Raw genomic sequence first — 23341 nt, 5'->3', positions numbered from 1 at the left:
AATAAAATGTTTTTACTCCAACAAAACAAGCTAAAATTACACGATTCCCAACCTTGCTCCAAATATAGTAGCATCTCAACAGGTTTAATACGATTCTAAATATAATACTACAATCATAGATCTCTCTGGGTGAAGTTTAATACCATATCGTATAACTTTTATCAAGGATGTATCTAGAAGTTTATCATAGATCAAGACCTGTGTACGGCGTATTACCGCTAGGCGGGATAGCTGAAAAACAGTGTATTATCGCGGTTGGGTTTGCCCGTGTTACGCCTCCCGTCAGTTATCTGTTGGGTTGATGAAGTGAGGAGACAGGCACGAAGAAATGAGCCAGCAAAGACTTGCCAAAGCGCTAACGAGTTTGGACTACCGACAAAGTTTCTGTACTGTATTATGCTTTATATGGCAATCTCTTAGTCTGTATGTATTTTTGTACTGTTTGCCTGCTTTACAAATCAGTTTCACTTCGCCTGAAAAACAAGATGTTTAGTTTAGTTTAGTGTGGGGATCTAGAAATAAAATACATGCCGATATTTTACTTTTTATCGTAAATATCAAACTAATTCAAGTCACGGTCACGCAGTTTCCCTAATTGAAATTTTCACTACACAAACTTTAAGGAAAACCTCAATTTTTACGCCCCTGTAGCTCCGGTACATATTAAAACACCCTTAATAGACACTTAAATTTGCAAATACTTCTTAATGTAGCCATCAACAGGTGAATGGTGGTTGGTATACAGCGCGTAATGGCTTGCCTATACAGCAGAGAAAACTGAGGCATGCGGCCGATTTTACCTTTTTGGGTAAGAACAGTCTTACACATATCACGGACTCAATTTTTATCTCCTTGGGGCGCCACCCAGTGTCACGGAAACACGTCACAGTTATCCATGTTTCAGGACAACCTCCGTGCTTGATGTCGCCCCTGCCATGGTTAATCAATGTCTTCAAAGAAACATTGAGAAACGGTGTTTCAAAATGGCGGTAATGGACAGGTACTAAAACATTGACACTGGTAGTACCGCCTCAGCCCTGCTACACGCTACAGGAAGGGGCTCCAGTCCTTTCGCTCTCCAAGGACAAGAAGACGATTTCGAAGCGAAGGACTTAAGATTCAAGAAACTTTTAGTTGGTGCTCATAGTTGGTAAGTAGTGGGTCAAATTTTGTAAGAAGTTTCTTTTCGGTTTGGAGATAAGTTTTTGGATTATTTTGAGTAGTTATTGGACTTTGTGTTTTACTTTAATTGCGGTCGCCATGATGATGGTCGGTTTAACATAGCGTTTGCATGGAAAGTAAGAGAATCGTAACTATTTGTACAACTATTCTTTGAATGTTACTCTGTTATCATACAGAAAACACACAATAACGAAAAATTCAGCAAACAGTATTTCAAATGATGCACTGAATGCCAACTAGAACAGTACGGAACTCGAGGGTTCAAAGTTTTACTTTTTACCATATTTGTCAGCAAACATCAAACACGATATACCATATCTATTGGTCAAAAAAGGAATTTAATGTAATTTCATTATCTGAACACCAAATGCTATAGGATTTACGAGATATATATATATATAGGACTCTCAGAGATTAATAGAGAAAAGGTTAAATACATTATCATGAAATCACCTACAGACTGGCCTACTGCGAGATGCTGGTATCTGAAGATGCTGAGTGTTTTGAAATGGCATCTATTCTCTACACAACTGTTGACTCATTGCAACAATAGTTATTTCAAAATAAGGCAATTTTATACTAAAGAATTCGTAGAAAAGCACAATGCATCCAAATTGTAATCTTAATGCTTCTTCTTTTAATTGTTGGGAAATAAGAAAAAACAGTGGTATTAACGGTATTAGCCAAATACCTTCCTTTTGTTGGGCAGGTTTGTGTTTACAGAAATCTATACCTTTTAAACAGAAACGACAGCATTATATGGCTGGTATAAGTATGTAACATGCATATTTATATCTCTTAATTAAAACTGTGTACGCAACATAAAACGAGGTTAAATTTATAAATCTTAACGAAGGTGTTACGTTGTATTTGTCATGCCCACCTGTGGAATGAACAGTAAGGTTGCCACGGTCGAAAACAATATCGTTAAAACAAGTAATGAATTAACAGAGGCGAACTGTGTTAATTATGCTTTAGAACTTTGTCCGTATCAACAAGCACTTACTGATTAGCACTTAAAGATTTTTGCATAAATATCATTTAAATTCGAACGGATTTAATTAGGTAACACGTCACTGCCCTATGAACAGTCCAGGATCGATTTAAATATAAAATCACCGACGACGTATTGCTGGAGTGTCGTATACATGTTAACTAGTACAGCTTCACGCGTTCGCAATTTGCTGAATACTTATTTTTAAGTTATAATGTCACATACGGAGGAGTTATGTGTCTGTGTGCGCGTAAGTTAACACGCACGGAATGGAACGCGAACGCGCATAAAGAAATGTAAACCACAAGTACGTGTCATTTAATGTATTTTCTAAATACCATCTAAATAGCATTGTTAGCAAATGGCTAATGACTAATGATTGCGCTTTGATAATACCGCCTGGAATTATAATGTCAATTCTTTACAGTACTAAAGTCCAATTACTGATACCAGCTACATCTCCGTACATAGAAACTTCTTTTCAGCGCTTTATAAGCACCTAGTAAACACTGCAGCATTCATATAGGCTAATACCAGAAAGTGGGGAATGTTGTCTCATAAGAACTGATCATAGTTCACTCATTTTAGAATTTAATCGAGGTTATGTTTAATTACAACCTGAACTAGTGTGCTGACATCTTTAGGGTCCCTTCCAACATTTTCAAATTTCTAAAATATTGGCAAAATTATAGTCAGTTATACGATTCAACTACGTAGAATTTCTGATATCTGACGGTGTCTGACGTCACATGCTATCGGACCCCCCATGGCCCTTATTGAAAACTCGCCAGATGGCAGTGAAGTCACGCTTGTCACATAATTGCTTCGTCAGCTTCATTATCATGTAAAGTTCTTGGCGTGTCGAAACTTGTTCCCTTATTCGCTCTTAATTATTTGCATAATTTACATTTGTAAATCTGTGGGCTAATTAAAATCAAAATAATTGTTTAAAATGAAAATAACAGTTGTTCTAACGGTACATGTACGCTGGGCATCAGGTTGATTTGAATAGCAAAGGTAATACTCGGAATTAATTTATGAAAAGAAAAGAACGAAAAAAGGCACAACTTTCATTAAAATATGATACTGTTACATTTGCAGTCAAAATGCTCTAAAATGTACTGTCAAATCTCTTTAAGGCACTTCAGACCTTTTGTTGTAGCCGTCAAACACGTATATCACAAGATTTTAAATTGTCAGAGCAACTTTCTGACTTGATGAAATATATTGAGTTTATCCGCCCTTAAGAGTTAATTATGCATTTTAGAGCAGCGCAGTGGGCGTCGATAGCAATGATAAATAAACCAGCTTAATTTGGATGAAAAATTCTATTAAATCAGGCTCAAATACCTCCATAATTGTGTGGAATTCGAAAATTTGCGTTATAAAATGACCGCAGACTGCTGATTTTTATTTAACTGCATTTAATTGCAAGGAAATGTGTAGCTATGCTTACATCACTATAGCGAAGCCTTTAACACGGCCATTTTAAATGTTAAGGTACACTGAAGACAAGACGCAACACATGAAAGCATGTTTTAAATCACTTTAAAGACATTAAATAAAAATAGTCCATTTTGGTCACAAAGGCTCAACTTTTCTACAACGCTTGGAGGAAACTCGCGTGTTATGTGCAAAATGACATTTAATAATTTTGTCAGACACACGGTTGGTTCAAATGTGACCGGGTACTTTGGCATTTTGACATGAATTGACTTTAAGGTGAAAATTGACGTTGCACCACCCGTTGTGCATGGCAGATATATCCGCCACTCCAAAAAGTGTGCCAGAGATATAACTGGGGGATATATTGGGGATGACTTTGAGAACAAAAACGGTTTCTTTAATATTCAAATAAGATTGGTATTTTCAGTCATAAATCGTCGTCCCCCACAGTTTGACGTGGTACATTTATTACATTTTCAGCATGACTCAAGGGTACTTATTAAGCTTTTTGTGGGCATGCTTACTTTTTCATGTAACTTGTAGTAAAAGTGCATTTTATCCATAATGTGTCATAAATCCATGCCATTTTAATATTAGGGATTGAAAATACTTAACTTGCACCTGAAGCCACAAATGTTTAGTTTTCCCACTTTTAACATAAAGCAACCCATTAAACTGCTCTCAATATAAAGGAACACACATAATATGGCTTATCGTGAAGATTCTGGCGAACATTGAGTTAATTTTCCATTTGATACTTAAATATTTTTGAACAAGTGACTCAAAACGGGAAACAATTCCCTCTTTATTACCAGTGTGGTCATTGTCTACTGCTGGAAGTCATGACTTTACCATAATGAGTAAACCATACATTTGTTCCACAATTCTATGGGCGTTTTCACATTATCAAACAGATATCAAAATACAAAATGATGTGTTATCCTCTTTATATGCCAACTGCGGTCTTTTTCGTTTTCTCGCCCTTGGATCACATTACCTCTCTTTCAATAAATATAATTAACAGGACTGTTTGGTGCCCTAAATATACCATTTAAGCTTTTGGGGAATTGAAAACTACATAAGCAAGCAGATTATCAAATTGTCAATGCAGATTTGGTAAAGGATAAGAAACATATTTTTGAACGAATGATGTCATTTATTTCTACAGTAGTACATGTTGAAATTATCAACAAGTTAGACATAAATAATAATAATAATAATAATAATAATAATAATAATAATAATAATAATGATGATGATGATGATGATGCCAAGTGATTGACGTTGGCTTTGCAACCCATTGGTTCGTGTTGGCACAAATGTCCAAGGAGACGAACATCCACCTATTAGTATGTACTGTATCTGATAACCTTCCACGGTTTAACGTAGATTCTCCATGTAAGTCCGAAAAGATTTATCAAATGTGGTCTCTTTTCCTTTTTCCTCCTATTAATTCTCTAAATGCGGCAACTTACTATAGGACAACCTAACACTACGAACAGTGTTCGAATTTCTCCCAGGAGCATCTCCAAGTCAGCGCGGTGTACAGTAAGGTGTGCGTGTGAACACATCGTTAGCAGATGTCAAGGTCACCTTAACACCGTTATTTGTGTGTTCTGTGAGCCGAACAACATGTTTTGGTAGTATCTTAGATGAAGCGATCACATGTAATGACATAACCGCGACACGGGCTGATACGGAACACTCTGTGACCGCAGACAATGTGACTCAGTTTTATTACATTTTGCCTGTGTGCGACGCTTTATCGGTCTTAATTACAGTGACATTAGACGTGCGACCGTGAAGGAATGTCACATAAATTGAAATTAAGGCTAATTATTTCCAAATAACCATAATCTAGGATAAATTAGTGTATGTTGTTTATTTTTCTGAACGTTTTCAATAAATTTCAACCTCTCAATGTTTCGAATTAATATTTTCTTAAAAATTGTAATCTGGTTTCGGGTGATCGGGTAATGCACAGTAGTCTTGTTCTCATGTCCATCTCTGAGCACATGCTTGTCAACAGCATAACACACTCTACATTTTTAAATGTATTATTAATTAAAATTATAATTAAAATTAATAATTATGTATTAAACACCTCTGAATTGGTCGTATCTTCAAAAGTAAAAATATCATAAATCTTGGAAAAACACTAATTCATTATTATTAGGATACTAAAACCTTCAGCCTGCGTGAAACCAGATAGTCAATATAAACCTAATAGAATAGAATAGAATAGAATAGAATGCAACTCAGCAAGCCAAACCCAATACTATATGTTGTATCTATTTTCAGTTATTATGGGCGGCCAAATACACCTGCTACTGCTAGGTGTGTTGTTGGCATACTCCAGGTCGGAGCCTGAAGTACCCCCGCCTGTAGGACCTATTGGGCCTCTTCCTATTCAGGAGGCCCCACAGGAAGACTGGGGGTGCACCAGTGCAGGATGTGGATACAGTAAGTAACCCAGTGTATCTTTTCCTGGTGTCTTTTTTTTGTAAAGACTTGTTTCATAAAAGAGTGGAATACTTAAATGGAACGGTCCACGTACACATATAATTCTGCAATATTTAGTTACTTAGTTAATCCTTTTTGTTTCCAGTGGTACACAGGGCGTTCACCAGAGCTCCCCAAAGAGTCCTTGTCTTAGCTGCCGTCTTGATAATTCTGTAATCATCTATTTAAAAATTATTTTTATATCCTTGTTTTAGCACAAAGTTATGACCCGTGTTCGTGTTCGGGCAGTGGCTGTGCCGTGTGTACCAATGGCGGCAGATGCTCCAAGGTATACAACAGCAAGAACCAGATCCTTGGTACGTAGAGAAGACAATATGGGCGCACACAATTCTTTCGTTACGATACTTCTTGTACTGCGTATAGTGACCTGTATGGGCGCATTTAGAACAGTGGATTGAGTAGTTCGCGGGTCAAATATGGCGACCCGCTAAAATATTGTCGTCTATTCCGCTAATAGACACTGAATAGATTCCAAGTGGGTCTGCCATATTTGACCCTCGGACTAGTTAGTCCACTGTTCTGAATGCGACATATAAAAGGAAAAGGCATACAGGATATATGACAAGGACGTTAAACCCAACCTGGATTTTGAATTTTGATATCGCGAACATACGAGAAAATACTTCTTGTTTTATTGAAAATATACATTGCTCTGTGCTGTACATTCTAGCAATTCAACAAAAACCATGGTAACAACAAAAACATGAAGATTGTTAAATATTTCTAGGTTTCCGGTGCATCTGCCCTTGTGGTTTCTACGGTCACTATTGTGAGAAGGGTGACAACCAGGCTTGCTGTATTGGGGGTAAGCACAGCTGAATCTGACATATAAAATCCAAGTTTTTAATTGAAACATGTTCATAAATCTTCTACATTTACAGAAAATTGAAGACATTTTTGGAGGATTCCTCTTTCCTGAAGAACATAGTTGTATATTTGGAGGCCATTATGATCATTTTTTATTGTATTTTATTTCCTATTGAATTTATCAGTGCCAATTAATCTCACCGCGTGAGGTATTAACTTCTCGGGTACTTTTTTGTTATAGTTATGTGATACAAAGTAGTCAGTTCAGATAGATGAAAATAGAAAAACATAAATTACTTAAATCTTACGTAGAGATTGAAATAAAAACAATTAAAACAATGAAAATAATTAATGAACAGAAAAATTACGAAGGTAAAAATAAGTACCGACAGTAATTGGACCATCATTAGAATGTTTTTAAAAAGTGCAAGTTTTGGAGGATTGTGATATTTTGAGGAAAGAACAAAATATAGAAAAAGAGAACGTACAACCATACTGAGTCCTTTCCATTCCAGAACAATATGGCAGGTACGACTGTGACAACACCTTCATGGAGATGAGCTGTGGCAAGCAGCACATCCACGTGAAGCGTTTCTGTGACAGGAACGTGGACCCGTCGTGTACCACCACATTGCCAGAGTTTGAGTGTTTCATGGACAAGGTGCGAGCCTACTGTGACGGTATGAGGTACTGTCGGGTCAACATGACAGACGAGTGTCAGCAGACCCAGCAGCCTAACCTGGCCATTGCCTACCAATGCTGCCCGTCCTACAGTAAGTGGTCTTGATATTACAGTCATCAGTGGCGCCTTAATGGTGCGCTGTCCGCGTTGGAAAATACAGGCCTTGTTAGGATGCCTTAGACTTGACTCAGAGGAAGATATAAAAAGGTTTTGATAATTACCGTTACATGTTTGAATTCTACGTTCATTTTAGACTCTTTAACAAAAAAAAAAAAAAAAAAAAAATACAAATAAAAAGCGCGTATTGAAATTTTTATCACGAAATAATGTGATGTTTATTGTGTCATTTCAGTCAAGCCAGATCCCCCCTGCAGAATCAACCCGTGTAAGAACGGTGGTAAATGTATGCCTGAGGGAGACAGCTTCCGGTGTGAGTGTAAAGACCCTTACACGGGACACACGTGTGACGGAGGTGAGTTTACACTGATGACGCTTTTGTATACCTGAAGATAGTATAGGTAATCGTCCGTTTTCAATTTGACAAACAGGGCGTGTGATTTTCATACAAAAAGGTACTGATGTCGTCATTAATCCTAGATAAATTTGATAATACCATTTTAGTATCATAAAATTATATAGAAACCAAGGTTCAATGTTTAGAACAATATCAAAATTCTAAGAGACAACGTCCGTCATTCTACGCCTTGCTACATAAATCTGCGACCTTGACCTTAAAGTTAACCTTGACCTTACTTATAATATGACCCTGACCTTTCAGTGCGAGCCTGCCCATCACCCGGCGGCCTCAGCTGCTTGAATGGCGGTAAATGTGCAATGCGCTCAGACGGTTCCATGTACTGTAAGTGCATCAAACCGTTCTTTGGAAGTTCATGCCAAATAGGTAGGTACATGTTAAATATAGCTGTTTGTTGTTGTTAATAATTTGTCCAAAGACGAAATTAATATTTTGGCCATTTAAAAGTTTGACAATGAGTTCTGCAGGAAATGAAACACCATTACTGATCTATAGAATGCTTTCAATGCAATAAACACTGAAAGGTATTGGAAGACTTTGTGTATCTAAGAGTCAATTTGTATCTATCATTTTAAATATGATTAAATGTATCATCAGATATTATATTAATGGCTGATTTAAATCGTTTTCATGCTATTTAAGCTTCAAAATAATGTACGTATATGCTACCAAAACCATCTACCACATCCTCTCACTATATCTTTGTAAACCCAACTTTCCACGTACCATTTTAAACCTTACCTAACTTTATTTCAGACGGAACATCGTCCGTCACTGATAAAGGCACCACGGTGATAGTGGTGCCCAAGTCCTGCGCAGGCTGCTGTGGCTCCCCCTGCCAAAATGGCGGCAGGTGCCGTGATGGTGCCAGACCAGGGGAGTACACCTGTTCCTGCCCAGAACCCTACGGTGGAAAGAACTGTGAATCGAGTAAGACTGGGTTCCCATCCCTAGATCGATCTAACAGGATCGGTTCATCTCCACGGGGTTTCTCGCTAAATTGCTTTCAGCTTAAGTGGCTTAGATGTCTGAGACGCCTACTAAATAACGCCTGCTAAACGATAGTTAATTACCCCCTATCAGCTTACTTAATTGCAATTAACCGAGAATCCCCTTGGAGATACATGTAGTTCGATCCAAAGTTAGTACGATAGTCTCTGGGAATGGTCTCTAAATTCAAATATGCTCATGTTTTAATAATTAGTTAAAATATGACTAAAATTGAAGGTGTCAAGTGTTCAACCTGCATTGATCCTTTCACCAGTGCTTTAAAATGATTACTATTTTGTTTTATAATGTAACTGTTGCCTACCCGGAGCAGTTTTACCCAGAAAAATACCTTTTATTTTCACGATTCGAAATGGAATAAGAACTAATTCATTTGAAAGCATCTTCTTGTAGTCACCGTTTTTTGGAATCAGGTTGCTTAAAGGAGTTATTTTCGTTTCAGCGACGCTATGCAACCCACGAGACGTGTCCAACAACTACTGTTTGAATGGTGGAAGATGCGTTCTAGATTCATCTGGCGGAAGATTGTGTCTATGCCCTGATAACTACTATGGCCGATATTGTCAGATTGGTATGCACAATTCTATTAAACGAACTGTTTTATTCCCAGTTTATAACATGGGAAGCAAGTATTTGCAGGAAATATGTATTTTAATTGCTAAAAGCAAATTTCGTATATACTAATTTTTATATTCAGTTCTTTTAGGGATGTGAAGTGCGCTTTTGTATCTACTCCAAATTCACATTTATTGACTTATCTAAGCATTAGCACACAAAAAATGTTTGGGTATACCATTATTTTACGTGTTGTGTCTGAAAGCAAAATCATACGAACACCGCCTTACTTCATTTTTTAGAATTTGCTACAAGCTCCACTCCGTTTCAATCGGCTCATTATTGTCGTTTAAATATGTGTTATATCATATGTTTCTGGTACTTTTTCAAGACCTGACAGTAGACATCTTAGCCTGCCTTCCCAACCCATGCCAGAACGCAGGCACCTGCATCCCTCAGCCAGCTCCAGGGGGCTTTAAGTGTCAGTGTATGCCACTGTATACTGGGAAGAGCTGTGAGACCCGTAAGTGCACAGAAGACAGCGTAGAGCACTAAGGGAAAAAAATCGGCCAGAGAAATCTGTCTTGACTAATTACAGGAATAGTTTTATTATATCCTACTTAGTAAATAGGGCCTATGAGTATAAGTATATACAAATAGAGAATAGAAATATCACTTTGTGGGTTGGGCTTCTCTATAAATTTTCACTGAACATACGTCTTTGAGATCTGAACGCTGTGGGTCTTTCTTCCAGCAATTGCATGCGAGGGTGATCCTTGCAATGGAGGCAGGTGCACGCTTACTGGAAGACCTAATGATCCCTTCGAGTGCGAGTGCAAGGAACCATTCTTTGGAGACGAGTGTACCCTCAGTAAGTCACTGGGTACCAGTTGGGTTCTTTTCACTGAAATCTATTTAAACATATTGAAATGTATTTTAGAAATTTCTGTCTTTCTCCAGGGTAGAATATACAAGTAAAAACCCAGTTTTAACTAGGTTGAAGCACCTTTCTTGTTATTCAGTTTAACTTATTGTACTAATTTCGACAATTGTGTTGTTAAATCTAATCTTTTTGCTAAGGAAATCGTATCACGTTTAGATAAAATACGTAGAATAACCCTGGTGTTTTTTTTTACTGGTGATATACAGAGACAAATAGCTGATGCAATATGCACTTTTCTTTTTCAGCAATTAACCTGGTCGTGAGCGTTCTCCAAAAGACAGGTCGCGTCAGTGGGCCCACAGGCCCCAAAGGACCTACAGGAATCACAGGGTCCATGGGACCCAAGGGAGAGACCGGAGGAGGTGTGGGTCAGGCCGGTCCTAAAGGACCAACAGGTGTTGCCGGAGCGCCCGGTGAAGAAGGAAGGCGTGGGCCCGCAGGACCTGTCGGTATGTAGGGTGTTGGTGATACTACGAACCAAACAGTGAAATGACCACCAAAACACATCATCTTTGAGGAGGTCTAGCATAGACCTAGTAGATAAGGCTGCAGTCATTAACTATATATTAATTTGAAAAACGCCTAATTAAAATAATTCCAATCTGTTCAGGTCAACGTTTAACGAATGATTTCAGATTAATCTAATCTACACGTTAATATGTACAAGAAAAGTATGCATTTGGACTTTTGTGCGGATGGCATATTAAAAATAGGCTCGATTCACGTTTCCATGTGTGATTTATACACGATTTTTTAAATTTAGGCGACCCTGGCCCAAGAGGACCTCAAGGTCCAGCTGGCCCCCGAGGACCCGATGGCAACAAAGGACCAAGGGGAGATGCCGGCCCAGTTGGACCGTCCCCACCAGGGCCAGCAGGTCCAGCAGGACCTGCTGGGAGAGACGGTGAGAATTATTGCCATAATTATTATTGTTAAATGTCTGACTAATGTCTCCCAACCTTAGCATTATTTCCAACTTATTCGTGCAGAAAAACTACCCGTATTGTGCAATAAGGTGAAATGTACCTACCGCTTGTTACCTGTATCTCATAGTGTTACACGCATCTTTCAATCAGTAGCAGATTGCGATTCTTTGAAATAAATATTTAAGATAATTTTAGTATGCTGAAAATAATGGTTTCTTACCACCGACATACTTAAATACATCAACTTCGTTTTATTTGTCAAACAGGCTCCAATGGACGCCCAGGTGGCCCAGGTTCAACTGGTGCCCCGGGAAGAGATGGTAGAAATGGTAATCCCGGGGCCCGTGGAGCAACCGGCCCCGCGGGTCCAGCAGGATCTGCTGGTGAAGCTGGCCCGAGAGGCCCTACTGGCCCCAGTGGTGCCAACGGTGCTGATGGAAGACCAGGTATATTTAGACGAAGTTTCCATTTCTGTCTGGTGGTTGCGGTTTGTGATATGTGTGGGATATAAGAATTAACAAATATGCATATCAACAGAAACGAAAAGGTTAATTTGTAACTATAAATCATGATCGATTTTATAACTTATGATATGTTTGGGATATAAGAAAAAACATATATACACATCAACAGAAACGTAAAGAGACATTTATTACCGTAAATCATGACAAATTTACAACTAATCTGAGTGAAATCACTTTATAGGTGCTAATGGCAGTCCAGGTGCGCGTGGTCCAACAGGACCTGCGGGACCTGCCGGCCCAGCGGGGACAGCCAGAGGACCACCAGGTCCTGACGGCAGACCGGGTTCTAGAGGCCCTGCAGGCCCAGCGGGAAGCGCTGGCCCAAGAGGACCTGACGGACGAGACGGAGCTAATGGTGCCAGAGGAGCAGCCGGCCCAGCAGGTCTGTCTATATGTCCGGCTGTACAATTTAGTTTAGTTGTCTGTGAATCTGTCTGTCTGAACGTATGTCCATCTATTTATGTGTATGTCTTAATATAAAAAATGTTACAGGCAGCACTTGCAGAGGCGCAAGTAAAATCTTCACATAACATCAGTTTAATAATACACTAGATTAAGCCATAATTCCCCACCTTACAGGACCAGCAGGACCAGCCGGATCACCAAACAGACAACAAGGTGCGAGAGGACCAAGAGGACCCGACGGACAAAACGGAGCAGCCGGTGCTAAAGGCGCACAAGGAGACCGAGGTAAAGAAATCTGTGTCAATTCTGTTATACTGCCACAACCTTTGGGCTGAAGCTATTAGGCTTTATTCAATTGATAAAGGCCACCGGCCCATAGCAAATACATCACAAGGTTACAGTTCGACATTTCACATCAGTTTTCTCTAATAATCAAACCATGATAAATAAATCTAGCAAGGTTGTTCAGAGCATCAGGATTTTCTATTTTCATCCTAGCAATATAACAGCTATTGGAAAGTACTAACAGTCGATTATCACGCTTAAAGAATGAAAAGGGTGTCAGGAATAGGGTGTCACTGGGTTTTGCTGTATTTTAGGCCCTGCTGGAAGTAGAGGACCTACAGGACCCAGAGGAGATAATGGTAGAAACGGAGCACGTGGTCCAACGGGTCCACGAGGATCCGCAGGCAGGCCCGGAGGAAAGGGACCTACAGGTATGGCCTGTTTTTTTCCCTGGGACACGCGATAAGATCAGTGAACTGATTTTCACAAAAGACTAAATATTACCTATCCTCAAAACCCACAAAACCGTATTTAATTCATGATCACTTTAAGTAAAATCGAAACATTTGTCTACCAATTTATCTGTTTGTAGCTCACGTATCCGTGTCGCAAGGTTTCTCAGTCTCACCTTGTGTTCATAGACTCCGCCATTCGTGACCCCTAATATTTTAAAATTAATCATTTACTCTGCAGGAGCCAGAGGAGCTGCTGGTGCTGACGGACGCCCGGGAGCCAAAGGACCGGCAGGAGACGCGGGTCCAGCTGGATCGCCAGGACTTCCAGGACGCAGAGGTAAACATCGCGGCTGTGTACACCTGTACAGTTATTACATACAATAACCATCTGGTCTTAAACTCCATTTTCACCACTGGGTTTCTTCAAAATGTGAATACTCTTAAAACTTGTGGCGCAGGTCTTTTAGTCGTAAATATATATTTCTTTTTCCTCCTTTTCTACTTATCTCCTTGCAAATGAACAAACTCCACTGAGTGATCTCTTATGTTTGTTTTAATGCATATCTAGTTCTCTGACATATATCAACGGGTAGCACCATACCTCTGCATTGCATATGTCTATATAATGGTGCATATAATGTGTTTGGAACAAGTATTGCTGTTGTTTTTTAGGTGACATGGGTCCGCGAGGGCAGGCAGGTGCTAGAGGTCCTGCTGGTGTCGCAGGCCGACCAGGTACTACTGGGGCCAAAGGACCCACTGGACCCACTGGACCTAATGGCGCAAGGGGACAACCAGGCCGCGCTGGAGAACCAGGTACGGTCACATTGGAAATTCATTGTCCTTCATCTTTAAAGACAACAATTTAATAAACCAATAAAATACAAAACTAAAAGCCTTTACTGTTTAATTTTATGAATGGTATTGTAAGGATTTTTATGTGTGATAATAAAAACTTTTTTTGTGTATTTAGTGTTTGTGTACATATATGGAAAACCTGAACCACGTGTCTATGACCCTTTTAAAATATATGGAGCAATGCAGTAGATATATTGATTATATTGTGTAGGACTTGACGGCAAAGATGGAGATATGGGTCCTAGAGGCCCGGCCGGTCCTGACGGCCCTGCAGGAGACAGAGGTCCTCAAGGATTTCCAGGTATGTTTATACGTGTATACTTTCATGGACTTGTAAGATTAAGGTAAGAGTGAAAATGATCTATTCATACGCCCAAATGAATTCTGCTGATAAAAGAATGTTCGAGAGGATGAAAATACTGGGGGTAATTTTAATTAACTGTTTTTATACGACATGCCTTGCAGAAATGTCGTATATATCTCATTAGTGTTTTAAGGAGTATTATCGATTTACTGATTCAGTCAACTTGGTGCACTGTTCTAGGTGGACCTGGCGGGAGAGGACCTAGAGGTCCCAATGGTGCCCGAGGTGCAGCAGGCCCCGCAGGTTCAGCTGGAGCAGCTGGTTCTGCCGGCGCCCCCGGAGAAGACGGAACAACCGGACCACGAGGCCCCAGAGGAGCAGCTGGGCGAGCAGGTGATAGAGGTCCGGCAGGAACAAGTGGAAGGCCAGGCTCTAGAGGAGGACGTGGTCCTACAGGACCTAGGGGAGCCCCTGGAGAAAGAGGACCCGCAGGGGCAGCAGGTACTGATGGTAGAAACGGTGCTGCAGGCGGCAGGGGACCAAGAGGACCACGCGGAGATCAAGGACCGGCTGGTGCTGCAGGAGCCGCCGGAGCACGTGGTCCGGCTGGAAGAGGCCCAGGTCCTAGAGGACCAACAGGACCTGCCGGTGCCCCAGGTCCGGCAGGTGCTGCAGGAAGCACTGGCCCAGCAGGACCAGCTGGGCCAAAGGGACCAACGGGAGACCGTGGAGCTGCCGGAGCACGGGGCCCAGCAGGAGCTGCCGGAGGTAGAGGTCCCGACGGAAACAGAGGTCCAAGAGGTCCAGACGGGAGTCGGGGAGCCGCTGGACTGGCAGGTTCCCCAGGTGCACCTGGCCCTGCTGGAGGAAGAGGTCCAACTGGGCCCCAAGGTCCCGCCGGAGCCCGTGGCCAAGCTGGCCGAGCCGGAGTCCCTGGTGGTAGAGGACCAACTGGCGCCCGAGGACCACCAGGTGAATTAATCCTTTAGTTAAGATCGTCAAAATTTACCTGTCTTTCTGCATAAGTGTTTGTATGTGCATGACTGTTGTGCTGGACTTTTGTGACTTTTAATACTAAATATATTTATATATTATATATACTTGATAATTTTTAATAGTTTAATAAAACAATATAGTAATTAAGGTATATTAAAATATGCTTTAATCGTGTATGCTTCAAGGTCCTGCCGGAGCCGCGGGTGCCAATGGTGCACCTGGTCCACGTGGAGGAAGAGGACCACGAGGTCCAGCAGGCCCTAGAGGTCCAGCAGGCAACGCTGGCAGCACGGGAGCACCAGGAGTCACTGGACCCAGAGGTCCGAGAGGAGAGAATGGACGAAACGGAGCACTCGGTGACCGGGGTCCTGCTGGCCGCGCAGGTAATACACTTGTGCTTGTTGAAGAGAAACATAATGCAGTGTTGATCACATTTCCTTTGCAGTTCATTTTAACGGCTTTGAGAAGTTGATTGGTTTTTTAAAAAGAGGAAAAGGTCATCCCGAACGCTTGTGTTGTTTGTACTAGTTACGACAAAGGTCGTCCACTGTATGCGGCATTCAAGAACGTGGCGCATAGATATGCGGTAATTTGCTCTTGACTTTTGCATACAGTGGATGACGAAAAGTTGTAACTGACTTTGTTTTAAAAGACAGATGTTGCTTTAATAGGATAATTGCACTTGTATTTCGCACGCAAGCTTGCCTGTATTTTTATGCGCTTCAGTGCGTTCATACTGCTGTTTAAAGCATAAGACGTGGTGTATGTTAGTCGTCGACTGTATGCGACATACGCGGGCAAGCCGGGAAGAAAATCAGACGTATGCAGTATTATGGGCACCTTTTAACACAATTTTTGTTCCCCAGTGAATATGTTTTCTGAGTAAATAACCTCTTATCCATCTGTTTGTATCAGGAACGGCAGGTGCCAGAGGATCTGCAGGAGGGCGCGGACCACGTGGTCCCGCTGGTGCAACAGGACAGAGGGGTGCGGCTGGACCTGCTGGACGTCCAGGATCAGCTGGACCTCGAGGACCCACCGGGCCTAACGGTCAGTAAATAGAATGTGTATAGAAAAAAGTATATACATATAGTATAAAAATTAAATATGCAATACTTTATTGCCTTAAGTAGATGGCTATTTTATCATATCTAGGTAACGAACAACAATAATGGACCATGGAATGATTTTAATTATTTTTGGCAATGAAACAGGTGCCAATGGCAGAGATGGAAGAGATGGAAATAATGGCGCTCGTGGAGCAACAGGCCCCGCAGGTCCAGCAGGCTCCAGAGGCCCGGTTGGCCCAAGAGGTCCAGCTGGGGCGAGAGGAGATGCCGGCACTTCTGGTGCTACAGGTCCCGGAGGTATATTGAATTTCTACAGATTCTTTCTTAGAAAACTGATATATTTGAGGCTTTGTACGAATATTGATCAATCTGTTCATAAGAAGATGTTTAATTAAGTTTGGGTTTGGAAGCTTCAGTTCTTGAAATTTACACGAACTTTAAAACTTAAGTAAGATCCTTTTATTAATGAGTATTGGAATTTAATTAGTTTCTTACAAAATATATGATAATAGTGAAATGAAACTTAACTTGACGGTGTCAGACGGTATAGTGTATGAGACACTCTTGTCCAAAGCATGAATCCGCGATGTTAGAAGTGATAGCTTAATTTTTTACAATAGACATTTTATTTTGTAACAACAACAACTGAGCCACGTGTGTGAATGAATAAGATTAAATGTAACATGAATGTTTGTGACACATACCTGATACTTTCAGGACCACGAGGTGGCCCCGGACCTAATGGAGCTGATGGCAGACCAGGTGCTGCTGGTGCGACCGGCCCTGCAGGCGCTAGTGGTGGCCCAGGATCAAGAGGCGCAAGAGGTCCCGCTGGCTCAAGAGGTCCTGCAGGTGCCGCTGGGGCCGCTGGTGCAAAGGGATCACCAGGTCCAAGGGGCCCAACTGGCCCAGCAGGCCCGGCTGGAGAAAGAGGTGCTGCAGGAAACCCAGGCTCAGCAGGTGCTCCTGGAGGTAGAGGGCCCCGTGGGCCAGCTGGTGCAGCAGGTGCAAGAGGTCCAGCAGGCGCTGCCGGATCACCTGGAGCAGCTGGAGGACCAGGACCAAGAGGCCCCGATGGAGCACGTGGTGACAGAGGGCCAGCAGGAAGAAATGGCCAAGATGGTGCCCCAGGCCCAAGGGGTTCCAAGGGAAGCACAGGACCGGCAGGAGCTGACGGAGCCCGAGGTGCTGCAGGCAGAGCTGGCAGCCGTGGCCCAGCCGGATCTGCTGGAGGTCCAGGTCCTAGGGGACCAGATGGACCAAGAGGTCCTGCTGGTGCAGCTGGTCCAAGAGGCCCTAAGGGTACCAAGGGCCCACGTGGTGATCCAGGACCAAATGGTAGTAATGGCAGAACAGGTGCTGCTGGAGCAAGCGGTACTCCTGGCAGAGATGGTGCAAAAGGTTCAACTGGCCCTGCTGGCCCTAGAGGTCCCGCTGGTGCAGCTGGTGCACGAGGCCCAGCAGGTAGCCCAGGTGCCCCTGGATCTCGAGGTCCAAGAGGACCTGCTGGTCGTGATGGCAGTAATGGTGCTGCTGGCGCCCGTGGTCCAGCTGGTTCACGTGGTGGACAGGGTGTGAGAGGCCCTACAGGAGCTCAAGGTCCAAGAGGAAGTGCTGGTCCCGCAGGCCCAGCAGGACCCAGAGGAAGCGCTGGAGGCCCAGGCCCAGCAGGTTCACCTGGTCCAGTCGGAGCAACAGGACCTGCAGGTGCAAGAGGTTCAGCTGGAATAGCAGGTGCTCGTGGACCTGGTGGTCCAGCAGGACCTACAGGCCCCGCAGGCTCTAGAGGAGCAGCTGGAAGACCAGGGTCTGCTGGAGGTGTTGGACCAAGAGGCCCAACTGGTCCAAAAGGTGCCAGGGGTGATGCAGGACCAGCAGGAAGCAGAGGTCCGGCGGGTCCAGTTGGACCTACAGGGCCTGCTGGCGCTAATGGGGCAAGAGGTGCAGATGGAGCACGAGGTGCAGCAGGGCCAACTGGACCTAGAGGGCCAGATGGCCGAGATGGAAGTAATGGAGACAGAGGAGCAAGGGGAAGAGCTGGTTCACCTGGTCCAAGAGGGCCAGCAGGGCCAACTGGTCCTGTTGGACCAGCTGGTGCCGGACCTACTGGAGACAGGGGACCCCAAGGCCCAGCAGGTAGAGATGGTCAACCTGGTGCCAGGGGACCAACTGGTAGCAGAGGTCCCAATGGTCAGAACGGCAGGGATGGCAGTAATGGAGCTAAAGGTGCCAGAGGTGATGCAGGAAGCCCAGGACAGCCTGGTCCACAAGGACCAGCAGGTCCACGAGGCAGTGCTGGAGCACGTGGTCCTGCAGGATCACCTGGACCAAGAGGTCCCGCAGGTGCAAATGGACAAGCAGGTGCAAGGGGTCCTAATGGTAGAAATGGTCAAAATGGAGCTCAAGGGGCAGCTGGTCCTGCTGGATCGAGGGGAGCCACTGGTCCAAGAGGCCCTGATGGAAGGGGCCCTGATGGTGCAACAGGAGCAAGAGGACCAGCAGGCTCACCTGGTAGACCGGGACCTGCTGGAGAACGGGGACCTGCTGGCAATCGTGGTGCAGCTGGACCACGTGGGACAGCAGGAGCCCCAGGAGGCCCTGGTCCTGCAGGTAGCAATGGCGCAAATGGAGCAAGAGGGCCAGCAGGACCAAGAGGACGAGCTGGTGCTACTGGTCCAGCAGGACCAAGAGGCCCAACTGGTCCAAGGGGTCCAGATGGAGAAAACAGGGCTGGACCAACAGGTGCAGCTGGTCGTCGAGGTTCCCCTGGTCCAAGAGGCCCTGATGGAAGAGATGGAAGCCGTGGAGCAACTGGACCAGCAGGTGCTAGAGGACCAGCAGGACCAAATGGACGCAACGGAAACAATGGAGCTAGAGGACCTACTGGCCCAAGGGGACCGGAAGGACCTAGTGCTGCAGGTGTTGCTCCACCAGGACCAGCAGGACCAACAGGTGATGCTGGCCCAGCAGGACCAAGAGGCCCAGATGGGGCTAGGGGTGCTGCCGGATCCCCTGGTGCACGAGGTCCCGATGGTCAAAATGGTGCTAATGGCAGACGGGGAGATGCAGGGCCAGCAGGCAGCAGGGGAGCTGCAGGCAGGCCAGGACCCGCAGGTCCACGAGGCCCAACAGGACCGAATGGTAGAAATGGACAGAATGGCGCTAGAGGACCTGCCGGTCCAGCAGGACCAGCAGGACCAAAAGGTTCCCCTGGCAGAAGTGGACCTGCTGGAAGACCAGGAGCTACCGGCCCTGCGGGTCCTGACGGAGCTGATGGAAGACCTGGTGCAACAGGCCCAAGAGGAACGAAGGGAGCAGCAGGTCCTAGGGGACCTGATGGAGACAGGGGTCCAGCAGGACCAAGGGGACCAGCTAATGGCAGAGGACCTACTGGGCCTAGAGGACCAGATGGACCAAGAGGTGCCGATGGTGCAGCTGGACCAAGAGGACCAGCAGGCAGAGATGGCCGAGATGGAAGACCAGGCTCTAGAGGCGCCACAGGCCCCAGAGGCCCAGCCGGTGGAGGAGGGCCTCCAGGACCCACAGGACCCAGAGGCCCAGCTGGACCAGAAGGTGATCGCGGCAGGCCAGGTCCAGCCGGACCAGCAGGTGGTACTGGTGAAGCAGGCCCAAGGGGACCGACAGGAGGACGTGGCCCTGACGGACCAGCAGGTCCAGCTGGAACCCCCGGTCAACCAGGTGCTAGAGGTGGTAGTCCTGGCCCACGTGGACCCAAAGGACCCACGGGTGACCGCGGTCCAGCCGGCTCGCCAAGCCGACAAAGGGGTGAGTAAACGATATACAGTTTAAAGTGATGTCATAGCTGATTAATCAGTCTAATCGCCATGTTAAAATGTTCAGAGACAAAGATTTATTATTTAGAAAAACTGCAAAGGACAAATGTTAAATAAATATAGAACAATATCATTCGCACCAATGCTGTTCCAATCCTGTACGCGATTTGCTTCTGTTGTGGCACTTTATTGGCGAAGAACACATATATTTGTGATTACGATACTAAATTGAATCTTGAATAATTTACCTTTGCCCAATCGTTGACAGAAAGTTTAAGGAAGAATGGTATTAATTGGGATGATATTAATCAAGTGTGATCTGCGGCTGAAACGTGAACGGACTTTCAATCTCATATTTACAAGCGAGCGCACCCTAACAATCACTTGCACCAGCGATCTGCTTTATTGAAATAATTCCCTCCATGAAGACTCCGACTTCAATGTGAAAATTCTATTTTTAGGTCCAAAGGGACCCACCGGTGACAGAGGACCTGATGGACCAAGAGGACCACCAGGACCAACTGGCCGCAAAGGGCCCACTGGACCACGAGGCCCTGATGGAGCACGAGGACCGGACGGTCCAGCAGGACCAGCTGGAACGGTCAGAGGTAATTTATCTGTGGTTTTTATCTCTTTATCTGGTTTTAGTTTGTAAAATGATATATACTGTTATCTCCAAGATCTTTTGTCTGCAACATTTGTCAAATTGTAGCAAGCAGCACCAAAATACAAAACACCGCATAAAATGCACTTGAATAAAATTCACTGAATTCGAAGCTCTGCAAAAAGAGGTACAAACTAAATGAAAATTTAATTTTGTTGATTAAAGGTCCAGCAGGTCCCAGAGGACCCAACGGGCCAGCCGGCCCCGCAGGCCCCGCAGGTCCAGCCGGACCTAAAGGACGAGACTTTGTCGGTCAAGGAGACGGAGGCGTCGGTCCACGAGGTCCAACTGGTCCAGAAGGTCCGAGGGGTCCAAAAGGCCCTGACGGCCGAGGCGGCGGCGGTGTTAGCTTCAATTTCACCGGCCCTTATTTGCTCTGCTTCCCTTGCGGCCCCATCTTCTCTGGTCCATGTAACCCATGCGGCGACCAGCAGCCTCAGCTGCCATGTGTAGGGGCTGGGTGCGGCTGTGTGGGAGGTGGATGTCCCACAGGCCCACCGCTGCCACCAGGGTACGACACAGGCAAAACTGGTATGACCGACATACCGCCCGGATGGCAGTACAACTTCCTCCGTCTGTGGGATAATGCCAAGTCGAAAAAGGCAGATGCTGTTGTTACGTCCTAAGCTTTCTGACTACAGAAAATTATTTATTAACACTTCACGCTTTTAACTGACAGTACTAGTGTTGTTTATGTCAATTTATTTTTATTTGCAAAATGGAGAGTAAAGATAAATGAGTCGCAAACGTTGGCACTGTTCTCTGTGATATCTGTAAGGCAGAGAGATGATTGAATGGAAAGTTACATGTAAAACAACTTTGAATGGAACAGTGTTATTTTAAAACTGGATGAGTTTATCTTGCTAAACAATGGCTTGTCTTAAACCATACAGACCTCTCTCGTAAGCAAAATAATTACTTTTCCGAAACATAAGACTAAAATTTAGGATCTTGCGAACCTTAGATACTGTACCTTATGAAATAAAAACTTCAAATAAAATGCTTTCAACAACGAATAGTTCTTTGAATTTGTGTCATTTATCTTTTATCTTTATATTATATTATATATCAAGCATTATGCAACAGAATTTGACTTCCCATTTGCATTCTTTTGCACGCAATTCAAAGCATATCTATAATTAAACAGAAATAAATATTTATTACCGTAATATGGAGTTTTTTACACATGCAGTACGTGTGCCATCATATTGCAACAGCGGTGTAAGTAATCGATGATAGTGTAAGAGCAACTTCGTCTTAAGCATTTTTCCTAGTAAATCTGATACCCAATATATTAATAGGTTTTAACTCTACCTTTTCCAAAAATTGTCGTAGTCAATTTAACGATAAGAACTGTACGATCAATCATAAAAATACAAACATTAACCAGGGCAGCCATGCCTTTAGCTAAAAACCGACAGATTTTCTCACTTCGTAATATTTAAATTTGAAATAAACACGCAAGCTTGTTCTACGATACACCGAAATCTGAACAAGAAATGAAGTAATGTCACTGAGGTAGACTTCGTGGAAAGAGAGCTTACCTCATATATTAAATTTCAGCTGACATTAATTTGTCATTAGTTGCAATGCATTATATACATGTGGACTTTATTTGGTCTCCGTGCAAAGAAAAAATGAAATTTTCTCCTCGTTGCATTTCATGTTATAGACAAATGTAAGGATCTTCTTGTCAGCCGAATTGCTTGAGATAAAACGTAAAACACACACACACACAAAAAAAATTCGAATTCCAAAATCAAACAGTGTCCAATGATGGCAGCATCAATTCTTCACACTGCGTGCATTTTATTTATGACGAGACATGAGAACAATCGAACATGATTCATCTAAATGTTTTTAACGGTTTCAATTGTACCTGTCTAAGGTCCCCAACCAATCATATTAGACACGCCTGTATTTAAACACTGAACATTTTGTTTGTGTGTAATCTCATTAAACGATGCATTATAGAGAATTGGGAATAGAGAATCCATTCAAAACGCTGAGATTTAAATCGGTTACATCTTTCCTACAGATAATTGCAAAAGAAACATCCTATCCTGCCTGTTATGGCCAATTTGTAATCCAAAAACATTTATACTTTAACAACGGAAATATTTTATTCAGATTTAAGTCTTAAAGTAGATATTGTCGTTACATATCGCCAACAAATGATTTGACGAATCATAAAATAGCTCATGTTAAAAATATTTCCTTTAAAGAAAATCCTACTTTTAACTAGTAAATTGTGAATAAAGAATCGAAAAAAAAACGAACGTTTCTTATAAAACCACCAAAGAAAATCAAAGTGTCTGAAAATTCCAACAACATAGCATATGTTTTGCCGACTGCCAATTTATAATAAAAAAGCTGTCAAAGTTG

The 23341-nt window shown here is 43.3% G+C and overlaps 1 protein-coding gene across 1 annotated transcript; it reads left to right on the top strand.

Moving 5' to 3' along the window:
• The first annotated feature begins 991 nt into the window (after positions 1–991).
• LOC106154947 (uncharacterized) lies at positions 992–21972 on the top strand. The gene is made up of 27 exons (XM_013529517.3): positions 992–1150; positions 5924–6085; positions 6340–6441; positions 6873–6950; positions 7468–7725; positions 7987–8106; positions 8413–8535; positions 8926–9099; positions 9620–9748; positions 10124–10255; positions 10487–10603; positions 10921–11124; positions 11439–11579; positions 11868–12047; positions 12307–12507; positions 12705–12815; positions 13130–13246; positions 13509–13607; positions 13943–14086; positions 14340–14429; positions 14673–15404; positions 15614–15811; positions 16344–16478; positions 16643–16795; positions 17216–20284; positions 20754–20900; positions 21122–21972. The coding sequence occupies exons 2-27, from the start codon at positions 5929–5931 to the stop codon at positions 21580–21582; spliced, it is 7572 nt and encodes a 2523-aa protein (XP_013384971.2). The 5' UTR covers positions 992–1150; positions 5924–5928; the 3' UTR covers positions 21583–21972.
• The last annotated feature ends 1369 nt before the right edge of the window (positions 21973–23341 follow it).

This window comes from Lingula anatina, chromosome 7, assembly GCF_051362555.1.
Source record: "Lingula anatina isolate TDL-2025a chromosome 7, LinAna3.0, whole genome shotgun sequence".
Lineage (NCBI taxonomy): Eukaryota > Metazoa > Brachiopoda > Lingulata > Lingulida > Lingulidae > Lingula > Lingula anatina.
The sequence above is the reverse complement of the archived record's forward strand: the minus strand, read 5'-3'. Positions and strand labels throughout refer to the sequence as shown.